This window comes from Balaenoptera ricei, chromosome 7, assembly GCF_028023285.1.
Source record: "Balaenoptera ricei isolate mBalRic1 chromosome 7, mBalRic1.hap2, whole genome shotgun sequence".
NCBI classification, from domain to species: domain Eukaryota; kingdom Metazoa; phylum Chordata; class Mammalia; order Artiodactyla; family Balaenopteridae; genus Balaenoptera; species Balaenoptera ricei.
The window spans coordinates 107,610,823-107,624,401 of NC_082645.1; the positions used below are offsets into that span (position 1 = coordinate 107,610,823).

The following is a 13,579-nucleotide window of genomic DNA, read 5'->3' on the forward strand; positions in this document are numbered from 1 at the left end:
ACTCAAATTTTCTTCTGGATTATGTTAGTAACAGACATTATGCAAAGGGCCTAGTAAAAATTTTTAAAGAAAACATCTTTTTCAGGTGATATAACACAAAAATTACAAGGAGCAACAAAGTCGACTTCTACTGCAGATCATTCTAGAACATGATGTGCCTGACCTCCTTTCCTTATTTGTGCCACTTGGCCATTAAGACATCTTAGTTTAACTGCCTGTCTTAAAAAACTATTATTTAAAAAATTCATACAGAGTGAAGTAAGTCAGAAAGAGAAAAACAAATACCATATGCTAACACATATATATGGAGGAATCTAAAACAAAAATGGTTCTGATGAACCTAGGGGCAGGACAGGAATAAAGACGCAGACGTAGAGAATGGACTTGAGGACACAGGGAGTGGGAAGGGTAAGCTGGGACAAAGTGAGAGAGTCGCACTGACATATATACACTACCAAATGTAAAACAGATAGCTAGTGGGAAGCAGCTGCATAGCACAGGGAGATCAGCTCAGTGCTCTGTGACCACCTAGAGGGGTGGGATAGGGAGGGTGGGAGGGAGACGTAAGAGGGAGGAGATATGGGGACATATGTATATGTATAGCTGATTCACTTTGTTATAAAGCAGAAACTAACACACCATTGTAAAGCAATTATACTCCAGTAAAGATGTTAAAAAAAACATTTTAATTAACAGCTGTTATTTTAAAATATTTAGTCCCTTAGTTATATCATACAGAACAATGTTGTCTTGATATGATCCCCCAAAAGCGATGCAGTAGTTTTTTTCAATATCCATTAGTAAGACTAACAAAAATATTTTTGCTATCTATTTTAAAATCTGTCCTTACAAAAAGTCGACTTGTCTCCACTCACTTCCATAGCCCTAAAATAACAGATACACGTTTTGCTGTTAAAAACAAATAGATATTTGAATATTAAAAGACAGGCTCCCCATTCCCTACCTCTTCCCCATCCTGGTACTAAGTCGCCGAAAACTTTTAAAATGCCGTTTGATACAACAGATTTTGCTAATTGTTATGAAAGTAATTTACAAGTGAGGAATTACTGTGCAGGACCTGGCTAACAGTTACTGCTCTGGATTACCGATTTCCTTCTATGAAATAAGTTATAACTAAAAGTCGACCTAGTTTAAAAAGCTTTGGAGTTCTTTTCTGAGGTGTCTATTAAATTGCCACAGTATCACAGGGGCTCATCTTGGACCTGCAAACAGACTGTGTCTTTTAGGAGGACTGGGCTGTCCCATGGAATGGACTGACCGTTTCCCATCCCAGGCATGCTGGTAGCCGGGTTTTCCATTAGTCGTCACTGACCGCAGTCAGAAAGCGTCAGGCGGCTTGTGCAAGTCCCGCGTTAGCAGCACCATAGAAACGTCTTGTCCTCAGAGCACATTTGGGGGAAAGGGAAGAGTGTGGACTGCCTTGGTTAGTACAGAAACTGTACAGCTCACTGAGTGACAATCTGAGAGTTCGCCCACGGCTTGCTGGCTGGGACGAGAAACAACTGAGGCGGGCCACACACTAAGAGCAGACGTGGCACCGCCTGGAGAGGACAGATATCGTTAAGAGTTTTCTCAGTGGCTAGGGGTGGAGAATATTCACAGACTGCCAGCAGACGAGGAGGGTCTCTGGGCTCCTAAGTCCCGCTGCACCCCCCAAGGGAGAGAACAAGTCCTCCTCCCCTGACCCCTGCTCTGCCTGCGGAGAAGCGTGGGGGCCCGTGCGGGCCCAGCAAGCCCGGGGAGAAGCGCGTTTGTAGTTGGAACTGCTTGAAGAAAGTTCTAGGCTTTAACTCTTCCGTTCGGTATTTTTCCCCCGAAACTCTCGCGTGCTAAATGACTGCCTCGGCACACGTCAGCTCACCACTCCCGAGGACGTCTCGCTGGAGTAAATAACTCCACTCCTCGGGGACCCGCTACATCCCACGGGTAGTTCCACAAATGCCCCAAAACACACCTCTACATTTTTTTTTTCTTTTTAAAAACGTTGACTTGTTTGTTAGTGGCTGCTGTCCGTCCACGCGACAGTGACCGTGGAGCTACAGGGAAGCATCGTGTTTGGTGAAGGCTGATGCTGGGAAGGCGCAGACCCCGCCCGGCTCCCGGATCAGTGTGGAGAAAACCCAGTCGCCAGGCTGCAGCCCACCACGGGCGTCATGTCCCAAATCTGCAAGAGAAGGGGGGGGGCCTGGAGACGCAGCACCGGTCACGGTCACGTGGCCCCCCAGGAGGCGCTGCTGGCGCTGAGAACAGACAGCTGTTACACTCTCAAAGCGGCCAGCATAACTCATTCTCTGCTTTCCCTACAAAACCTTCTCGAGATTTACATAGCGACGAAACAGCGTGGTCGGCTAAAATATGAAAAAAAGCTTATAAGCAGTATCTCTCTCGACACCTGCAAATTACATCATCATGATGTTTTACTATAAATTTACTTTTATTTTTAATAAAAAGCCCACTGGGGAAAGGCCCATTTTTTTTTTTATTATGAAATAAACTATGTCATCGTTTTACAACTCAAGAGTGGTACTAAGGATAAAACACTTACTTTCAGTTCCTGCGTTAGCCACCCAGGGATTTAATAAAAAAGCGTGTGGTTATTTCGTATACATGGGAAGCCTTCTGCCCAGGATGAAAGGATCAATAGCCAGGGAAGGAGTGATCAGAGAAAGGGGTCAGCTAAGGCCCGGCAGGGGGAGGGAGGACCCTGGGGCTGGCTCAGTGCAGACAGTGACAGAGGTGTGCCAGGCCCTCACTGGCTCACCTGGAGAGACCGACGTGGCCGAGGGAGACACCACCAAGGGCGTGGAAACTCACAAACATGCAGTTTGTTTCCAGGTTTCCACGTGGCTATAGGTTGTTCATCAAAAGGCAAGGCGAGCTTGCCAATCAGAAATGCCTTATGCACATTCATAGCATGACGGTGGGGCAGTCTACACTGAGGTGCTAACTGGCAGGTTACCTTCACCACGCGATCGGTCCCGCAGGTCACCATCAGGCCCCTAGCAACATCCATGGACATGTGGGAGATGTTATGTTTTCCTTCGTGAAAGGTTGCTAGAGAAGTCCGACTAACAGAGAGAAAAGAGACCATTTAAACTCACCCCACTGTTTCTAGAGGTAAGGGATGAATTTTCTTAGCAACAGAGAGGAAATACGATAACACTGTCAAAATTCGCTCCTAAAAATGTGGCTACAGTTTTGAAAACTATAATTAAAGGATGATGGAAAGCATGATAAGTTGCAAGACTGTTTTATAAAAGATTTTCTAAAACTCCCAAAATAACCAAATTTTTTTTTTCTTTTTTTTGTTTTTTAGTGGAAAGGCTGGTACCTTCCTAGACATCAGGACAAGCCTACACTGCATGAGATCCCAGGCTGCAGGCTCCCCCGGAACCCTGGTGTGAGAAGCAGCACTCCTGCGCACACTGACCCTCACTCTGCTCCAAAGCCCGCAGCAGCCCAGGCCCCATCACCAGCTCACGGACCGACACCAGTGGTGCCGCACTAGCTTTCCATACTTGGGCCTCCACCAAGGTGTGTCCGTCTGCTACTTTCCAAGACGATTCAGAAAGGAGCAAAAGAGGGCTTCCCTGGTGGTGCAGTGGTTGCAAATCCGCCTGCCAATGCAGGGGGCACGGGTTCAAGCCCTGGTCTGGGAAGATAGCACATGCCGCGGAGCAACTAGGCCCGTGCGCCACAACTACTGAGCTGCGTGCTGCAACTACTGAAGCCCGCGCGCCTAGAGCCCGTGCTCCGCAACAAGAGAAGCCACCGCAATGAGAAGCCCGCGCACCGCAACGAAGAGTAGCCCCCGCTCGCAGCAACTAGCGAAAGCCCGTGCGCAGCAACGAAGACCCAACGCAGACAAAAATGAAAAAAAAATAAAAATAAAAGAAAGGAGCAAAAGAAAATGCTGATTCTGTCCAAATGGATCTGTCTGAGTCAGGAGAGAATGGAGGACAGACAGACTTGTCTTACACATAAATAGTTATTTAAGAACAGATTGCTAGGTCAGATTGTTGTGGAAGAGAGAACATGGGTCTCCGGAGTTTTCCCACAAATAAAATTTCCACGTGCGTGTGTGCACAGGTGGAAGCGGGGGCGCTTTTGCAGGGCGCCAGCTCAGCCACCCATCAGCGTGCACGCGGCCTTGACCCTCACAGCATCCCGAGTGGCGCGGGCTCGCGGCCCCGGACTGGTCTTAGCTGCATCATTTCTCACAGTGTTTGGGAGAAACTCGTCTTAAGTCATAAAGCTAGGGCAGAATCCTCTTTAGAAACTGTTTATGAAAGGGATAAACGAGTGGGCAGAAATACAGCTGATCCTGAACAACACGCTTCCAACGGCATGGGTCCGCTTATACCCGGAGTTTTTTCAACGGTAAATACCACAGCACTACGTGATCTGCAGAACCGTGGATAGGAAGGGCCAACTCTTTTTATACCCAAATTATCCACTACGCGGAGGGCTGCACCTCTGACCCTCGCGTTGTTCAAGGGTCAACCATGTACCTGTATCATTTCTCAGGCTCTCCCACTGCAGATGGACACACAAAAAGATAAAGATAAGCAAACACTCACTCCTCGTCCTTGATGGAGTCATAGCAGGAATCGCAGACGCGGACCTGGAACTCAAAGCCCATGACAGGGTAGCTGGAGCGCTTGCTGCTGCACTTCCCACAGACAGCCTGCCCACACTTCCTGCAGTGATGCTTCGGGGACCAGAAGGAGGAAAGGGAGGAGTTTACCTTTTGCTTCAATGCAGTGATGCTTCGGGGACCAAAAGTAGGAAAGGGAGGAGTTTACCTTTTGCTTTAATGCCCGTGGCCTCACTTCAGAGTAGGGGAAATGGGATTGGGACAATGTGCCTCGAATTATAATCACCCCCCATTCAATGTATCAATAAACACGCCAAAGGCAGACAATATCAACACCCGTTGAGGATTTCCAAATATCTTTGCTTTGTTATTGGTCAAATACTAGTTTTCATTCATTCATATTATCTGCCTAGGCGACCATAAACAACATTGTTAAGACCAAGTTCAAGCTCGTTCAGGAACCCAAATGGCTAGAGACTTCAGGAGGGAAAAATGTATTCCTATTACAGAGAAAAGTTTTGATATAAAGTTTTAAATGTAATTTGCCCTCATTAAGAAACAGATACCCATAATCATGTTGTGCTATTTCTTTTCATCTTTCCAATTGTGATTCTGGAAATAAGCACCAAGAACATTCCAAAATAGCCCAGTTATTATTACTAATTTTAACATATATATATTTTTTTAAACCACTAAAAGCTTTGTGACCCACACCTTTCCTCTCTCTACCACTAGTTGTTAACTCATAAGATTAAAATTAATTCTTCATGTTTCCTTTGAAGTAGAGACTACTTCACACACCAGTTAGCAGCAGACATGCGTTGCGAAAGCTAGGCGAAGGATGCAACGTGGGTGCTGTTTCCGAGCGTTAGAATGTTATGAATGCGGAAACAATTCCTGCACTGCCTGCCAGTCTCATATCTGACCTTGCTGTAGAGTAGCTTCATAGGTAAAGTCCAAGAAAGTTTATTAACACACACAAACTTTCCGTCAACCCCTTAGAGAGGTGCAACCAGTAATAAAAGGAATAAAATTGGCATTCTTTTTCACTTACCTGCACAAATTCATATTCAATCTGAATGAATGGCTACCTTCAAGGCTACTGCAGAACTATGTTTTTTGCAGAACGTTAGTGTTACGTGACTACCCAGTGATAAGCGCTTCCTTGAAATCTGTAGGCTATTTGGGACATGTTTCTTCAACTAATTAAAAAAAATAAAAAACAGTACAGACTTGAAACATGCTTAATAGAAATGCTCCAGGTACACTTACGTGGAACAATTTAGGAATAATCTAAAATTCTCGGTGTCAGAGTATTCCAGTGAGGGCTAATCTGTTACTTTTTATCTGTTCGTGCAAGCATTAGGCTTAGATGCCCTAGTTCATTCTGATTTTGTGCTGGGCTAGTGCAAACACTGACTTTAACAAGTAATAGTCCTAAACTCAAAACTCTTTCATCTATTTACGAATAGGCTCTCAGGGTTTTCTGCGCGTCCCGGCTTTTCCAGTGCAGGACAAGCAAGGGCATAGTTTGGTAACAGTCTCGCAATTACCCCGGGAAAGGCCCTGCTCATTGTCAGTCACACAGTGATGGTGGTACCACAAAGGTGGGATTTAACAGCATTTACAGGGAAAAGTGTGATTCCAAACAAAATGACAGATCAATCACGTAAATAACAAAATACAGAATTAACCCAGTGAGGACTCGACGCTGGCTACTCACCTGTCTCAACCCCAGTGTCTTCGTGTCCCACATCTGCTTTATATTCCAGAAAAAGGGCTGCTCACATTTCTGACAAGAATCACTTTCTAACCACTGAGGAGCCTGGGGGAGGAGAAAGTGAAACCCAGCATCTGAGCAGCTGCAGGTTTACACTGAGTGGTCAGAAGTTAATACGACAGTTCCAGACCTTGGTGGGGTTATCCTTTTTTTGAACTCTTCAATATATTATAGCTGTTGCCATATTCAATATTATGTTTGTGTTTTGAATAATCTTTATCATTTTTGCCATGTTTTCAGGATTGCTCATTCGTAATCTATCGATAGGAGGGAGTAGTTCAATTTGTATTATGAACTCTTACGAGTTGTCTTCATGTATTTCTTTTTTATGCCCAAAGTTTTTAAAGTTGTTTGATAACTATATCCAGTTGAGCAAAAACCTTTCTTGCAGAACCTGACGAACTACCGCTTGGGAAGGCTTGTGGGGTCACAAGGTGACCAACAGGAGTTCTTCGGGGTGGGCATCATGTCAGACAGATTAGTTGCCCCGCCCCCACTCCCAGCTCCCGTGCGTGGGTGTCCTTCCCTCCCTGTGCCCGCACAGCCAGCCTGCAGACCCCCATTCGAGCAGTGATCTCTCTGCACTGCAATTCTTTATGCACATTTCCTTCCCCCAGCCCTTTCGACTAACCTATGGATTAGTCACTGGCCTTTTCATCTTTAAATACGTTCAGCCTGTCACAGGGTAGGCTCTCAATGAATTTTTGTTGAAACATGGCAATTAGGCCTCAAAATTACTTCACTGAGAACTTAGAAAATATTTCTCTAAACAAAACATTACAAGTTGTATTCGATTACAGGATGAACCTGCTAAAAGTCTCTTTAACCTCAATCATGCATCATCATATACGTGCAGTAAAAATAGAAAATACTATTTCCATAAAATTAAACCAAAGGTCATGAAGTAAGAAATAACCTTTTCTTGATCTTGAAAGTTAACACTCAAGAAAAATGTATCTGATAAGAGGAGATGATGGGAGAACCACAGGAACTGACCTACACTGATCCTTATAAAATACGCAGTGAAGATGGTCAGCTTTACAGAGATTCGAAAGGGGACTTCTGGTGGTTTAAAGAATGAGTGTCCCAACTTCTTTTTTGTTTCCTATTTCATCAAAACTTTTGGCTTTCCTATTTCTTATTTTACATGGTACTAGAAATATTTCTGTATAGGACAGCCATTACGAAGGTCTTTCTTTCGGGGGTTGGGGGGTAAGGCACTCACAAACAGAATGAAGTGGGCTGAGACAGAGGAGAGGTTTCTTTAAATAACTGTGCTAACGTTGGAAATGGGAAGGGAGGACAGAAAGAGTGATAAAGAGATGCGCACCTCCGTGAGGAAGATTACTACTTGATGTAGAATTACTTGTTTCTGTGACCAGGGAAGAGAGAAGGTGGTTTGAAAACACTGCCTGTGAACAATGTTCCTGAAGGAGAAACGGTGATTACGACGACACGACGGGCCCTGCTGCCAACAACGTGGGGACATTAAATGGCAGGGGGAAGGAAAGCAGGGGCCACTGTCTAGTCTTATGTTTGTGACACACGCCAGTGTAACTCCTGCAATACCACCCACGTAAGGAACAGTCACGTGGAACAAGATGAACGCAAAAACATATTCATGGCAGCGATATTCAAGTATGAGTGTACACTGCATAAGGCTGTGAGGATTAAATGGGGCAACATTTGCGAAGTGTTTTGCATAACGCCTGGTATATACAGAGGGCCTTATAAGTCCAGCAGTGTGCCAAGGGTTTTATATGCCTTATTTTGCTTAATTTTCAACACGACCCTAGGAGATGATACAGAGCAACATTCTCCCCATTTTACAGGCAAAGAAACTGTGGCTCAGAGATTGAAGTGACTGTCCATGTTGGTTAGTGGGTGGAGCTCCCAGTAGACCCAAGAGTCCAGCCCACAGCCCTGCACTCGTCCACTGCGCTCTACACAGCCTCTGGACATGGTCCTCTTCGCTTCAACATGTCAGGGTCTCCAAACATGTTTCTGGAGTATGACAACCAATGGGGACTGAGTTTCTGCCCTCAGGAAGCATGCTTCTGCCTAAGGGTTAGGAAAGAATATTACTTTGCGGAGCTGGAGGGCAGAGGGGCATGAGGGAAGGAAAACATATGCTTAAAATAATTTGAGATAACAAATGAAAAAATGAACTCAGAAATAAACAGACTTTTTGGAACATATTTTGATATAAGAAATACCCATAACTTTGTTTCTTTTAACAGAATTAAGTGTTATGGTGTAAGCTATCATGAACCATCCTATTAAATGCTTATTCTCCAAGGAGACAAAGTTTTCTTTTATGCTGAGAAGAGCTGAAGAGAACATTAATCAAGTTTTCTGTTTCACTCTCTTTTCTACATCTTGTTCCATCTGCCTAATCTGGACGAAGATGATGTAACAAGAATAACCCCAATGCACTGCTGCTGCTAATCGCTGTGCTCATCTACTTCGCACTAATGTATAAAATAGTATCCATTCTGTGATCGACCAGCTCCAGATAAAGTTCTCATTCCAAGAGGATTCATTCTCATTATTGCTACTTGCTCATTTATGTTTCATGCCTACTTCCAGAAAGGAGTCCCTTTGATTACAATCTGGCAGGGAGGTAGATCTGCTTCCAGCCTGCCAGTGTGGTGGCCGACAGCCACTGTAGGCTGGGGACACTCCACTCAGTGTTTCCAGGTGACTCAGAAAGAAATTCCAGCAAACACCGTGGTGCTAGAGAATCTGAGATTAACCCTCTAGGCCTGTGCCTAAAGAAGTCCTACAAATTGTCCAAAACCCTAACTCAAGTTCAGAATCTAATAGATTGGAGGCTGCTTACTTTTGCACTAATATTTACTCAGCTGGTAGAAACAAAACAAAACAACAACAAAAAACCCCCAAAAAAACCTACTAAAATTGCTGCATGTTTTTGACATAATCTTCTTTCCCACCAATACTGCCAACCATTGAGACAGAAAAGCTCGTAGAGCAAAACGTGTTACCAGCTGTGTGCTCATGATTTGGGGTACTCTTCCATAAGTGACTACAAGGAAACGAGTGACACCCACAGGAATGACAGGACTGTCTTTTCTTTCCCTAGAGGCACAAATAAACTCCACACTCACATAACCTTGAAGGTAAGAACTCTGCTTCTACTTTCTACATCTAAAAGAACTTACCAAGGATGAGAATAGTGGATTGAAATCCAAGTGGTTAAACCCTTACAAGAGCCACTAGTAGCATCAGGCCCCAATGGTCTCCTCCCTCACGATCCAGGGAACACAGAATAAGACTGAAAAACAACAGGCCGAGTCTAGGAAATAGAACAGTATACTAGCTGCCACTGTTGCATGTAACTAGCAGATGATAAATATAAAACACAGTTCAAATAAATCTTTGCAAAGAAAGTATTACACATTCTGTAATATCGAGCCAATGTTACATATGTTTAATAACAAGTTACTCTAAGCCTTACCAAAAGATCTTTAGAAAATTCAAAAAGGGAAATTAACCAGCAGATATGCAATCAAGATTTCCTCTATGTGACTTGTCTTACAAGGTCACTAAAAAACTAGCAATCGGTACTTCTCCAGATGACGGACTGCATTTTATCATTTATACGGTAGTCTGTTTCCTTCACCAGATTACAAGCTTCTTGCAGGTATGAATCTTTGTGTATAAAGCATGGTAATCATAAAGTCTGGAAGTGAGTAATATTGCAATTTCTTTTAAATAGACTGAACCCCTTTGATTACGTCCCTAGGGTATGCTAAAGATGCAAGTTTATTCAGTGAGAATCAGACTCACAAGTAATTAGAGGCAACACAAAGCAGACGCATGCAGGGGTGGGTGGGAATGCTGCATTCACGCCTGGGGTCCACCACAGAGGTGTGCAGCATACTGACCTACATGCTGTGTAAAGGACAGCACCCGGAACACATCATGTGACATCACGCAATACAGTATGTACTGCAATGCAGTATCATTTATGATGCATATGCACCTAAGTTTCCAGACTTTAGGGCCACCCTTTAGATGCTCAATAAATGCTTCTGAAGTTAAACCATAAGTCTTTAACACCCCTCACACTAAAATCTTCTCTGGAATCAACTCCGCTATCTACGTCACAGGTTTTAAACGCCACTTGGAAAAGACAGATAAATACCTGTGCTGGCAGAGATAAGAATGGAAATCCTGCCTGGAAATCATCTGACAACATCTATAAAAAGCATTCAGAATGTACATATCCTTGACCCAAAGGGTCTATTTTCAGAAATTTGTCTGAAATAAATAATTGAACAATCACACAATGACAAGGTCAAAAATGTTCACTGCAGCATTATCTGAAATAGAAAAAAAGACAGAGAGATTGCTTAGATAGAGTGTCTGTCTAAAGAATTGGAAGAGACCTTAGAAGTCATCTCATTCAGCTATTTCACTTTATGGAAGAAGGAACGGAGACTCAGGGAAATTCAGGCACTTAGAACTCAGGTCTCCTGAACAGAACACTATGTAGACATGGGCTCAGTGGAAAATAAAAGCGGAGAACAGAGATGTATTTTCCCAGAGGAGCTATGCCCCTGGTGCGCGTCTCGGGGACCCCAGGACAGGTGTGCAACCTCGGAGCTCCTCCCCACAGTCACTTCCCTGGGCGTGCCAGACCGTCTCCCGTGTCCTCTCCTTGCCCTTCTCTGTGAAAATCAGCCTAAATGCCTGGCTGTGTGTATCGCTTGTCCCTGTGGAAACTCTCCAATGAGTAGTGAATGCAGCGCAAAGTGACATGCAGGACCCTGTCAGATGATAATCAGTAAGAGCTGGGACTGTCTGCACCTTGGCTGGCATCTCCGGTCACTGGGTAGAAAACCAAGAGGCAGGCTGTGGGAGCTCTCCTGATCAGCCTTGCCTTACCCTCTCTTACCTCCTCTCTGCTAACGTCCATGTTCCACACTGCAATTCCGCCGTCTGAGGAACAGGAGACCAGCTGCCTCGTGAGCTGAAGGTAACACAGCGACTGCACCCTGTCACTGCAAACAGCACACACAACAGTTACATGTCTCAATGTGGAAAACACAGACATCACCTTCATGCAGGCTCAAATCTCTCCCCTCGCTGGAATCAGCAACTGACATTTTATCATTGGTGATCTGGATCCCAGTATAAACTTTAATTGGCATTCTATAACTTATTATACAGAATAATAGCTTCTATGAAATAAACACTACTAATCAGTCATTAAGATCTGCAGGTCAGAGTCCCCCACCAGCGGCTGGCAGGAGCCCTATTTGTGGGGAGACGCTAACTCCACGTCTTCCCACACCGCCATCTTGTTTATAGCAATACAATCTCACCTCAAGAAACAAGAAAAATCTCAAATAAACAATCTAACCCTACACTTAAAACAACTAGAGAAAGAAGAACAAAGAAAACCCAAAGTCAATAGAAGGAAAGAAATCATAAAGATCAGAGCAGAAATAAGTGAAATAGAAAGGAAGAAAGCAATAGCAAAGATCAATAAAACTAAAAGCTGGTTCTTTGAGAAGATAAGCAAAACTGATAAACCCTTAGCCAGACTCATCAAGAAAAAAAGGGAGAGGACGAAAGCAATAAAATTAGAAATGAAAAAGGAGAAATCACAACTGACACTGCAGAAATAGGAAAGGATTACAAGAGACTACTATAAACAACTATATGCCAATAAAATGGACAACCATGAAGAAATGGACAAATTCTTGGAAAGGTACAATTTTCCAAGACTGAACCAGGAAGAATTAGAAAATATAAACAGACCTATCACAAGTAATGAAATTGAAACTGTAATTAAAAACTTCCAACAAACAAAAGTCCAGGACCAGATGGCTTCACAGGCGAATTCTATCAAACATTTAGAGAAGAGCTAACACCCATCCTTCTCAAACTCTTCCAAAAAATTGCAGAGGGAGAAACACTCCCAAATTCATTCTACGAAGCCACCATCACCCTGATACCAAAACCAGAAAAAGATATCACAAAAAAAGAAAATTATAGACCAATATCACTGATGAACATAGATGCAAAAATCCTCAACAAAATACTAGCAAACAGAATTCAACAACACATTAAAAGGATCATACACCATGATCAAGTGGGATTTATCCCAGGGATGCAAGGATTCTTCAATATATGCAAATCAATCAATGTGATACACCATATTAACAAATTGAAGGAGAAAAACCATATGATCATCTCAATAGATGCAGAAAAAGCTTTGGACAAAATTCAACACCCCATTTATGATAAAAACTCTCCAGAAAGTGGACATAGAGGGAACCTACCTCAACATAATAAAGGCCATATATGACAAACCCACAGCAAACATCATTCTCAATGGTGAAAAACTGAAAGCATTTCCTCTAAGATCAGGAACAAGACAAGGATGTCCACCCTCACCACTCTTATTCAACATAGTTTTGGAAGTCCCAGCCACAGCAATCAGAGAAGAAAAAGAAATAAAAGAAGTACAAACTGGAAAAGAAGAAGTAAAACTGTCACTGTTTGCAGATGACATGATACTATACACAGAAAACCCTAAAGATGCCACCAGAAAACTACTAGAACTAATCAAGTGAATTTGGTAAGGTTGCAGGATACAAAATTAATGCACAGAAATCTCTTGCATTCCTATACACCAACAACGAAAAATCAGAAAGAGAAATTAAGGAAACATTCCGATTTACCATTGCAACGAAACAAATAAAATACCCAGGAATAAACCTGCCTAAGGAAGCGAAAGACTTGTACTCAGAAAACTATAAGACACTGATGAAAGAAATCAAAGATGACATAAACAGATGGAGAAAAATACCATGTTCTTGGATTGGAAGAATCAACATTGTGAAAATGACTCTACTACCCAAAGCAATCTACAGATTCAATGCAATCCCTATCAGACTACCAATGGCATGGTTGTTACTACCAATGGACTAAGGAGGAAGAAAACCCTGGCCTCTATTTTTGCTACAGAACACCAGACACTGAGGACTCACGGAAAAGCAGTTAGGAGCAGACTGAGTGAGCCCTATCAAGCAGGGCTCACTGTCTGCTAAAAGACGGGGTTTAGGAGAAAGTAGTCTCAGAACGCTAACACCTCCCCCGACCTGCCCCAACTCAGATTCTTTCCCCAGCCTCACAAACGGTCACGC

General features: G+C 43.4%; 1 protein-coding gene across 1 annotated transcript in view; it reads right to left on the minus strand.

Annotated features, from left to right (window-relative positions):
• Positions 1–667: 667 nt before the first annotated feature.
• Positions 668–13,579, minus strand: part of WDFY1 (WD repeat and FYVE domain containing 1) — a 48,100-nt gene continuing 35,188 nt past the window's right edge. Inside the window, exons 8-12 of the mRNA XM_059928815.1 lie at positions 11,320–11,425; positions 6,342–6,443; positions 4,602–4,732; positions 2,981–3,089; positions 668–2,185 (exon numbers count right to left, since the gene is read on the minus strand). Coding sequence (XP_059784798.1) covers positions 2,126–2,185; positions 2,981–3,089; positions 4,602–4,732; positions 6,342–6,443; positions 11,320–11,425 — 508 coding nt within the window. The 3' untranslated portion in view covers positions 668–2,125. The remainder of the gene's footprint in view (positions 2,186–2,980; positions 3,090–4,601; positions 4,733–6,341; positions 6,444–11,319; positions 11,426–13,579) is intronic.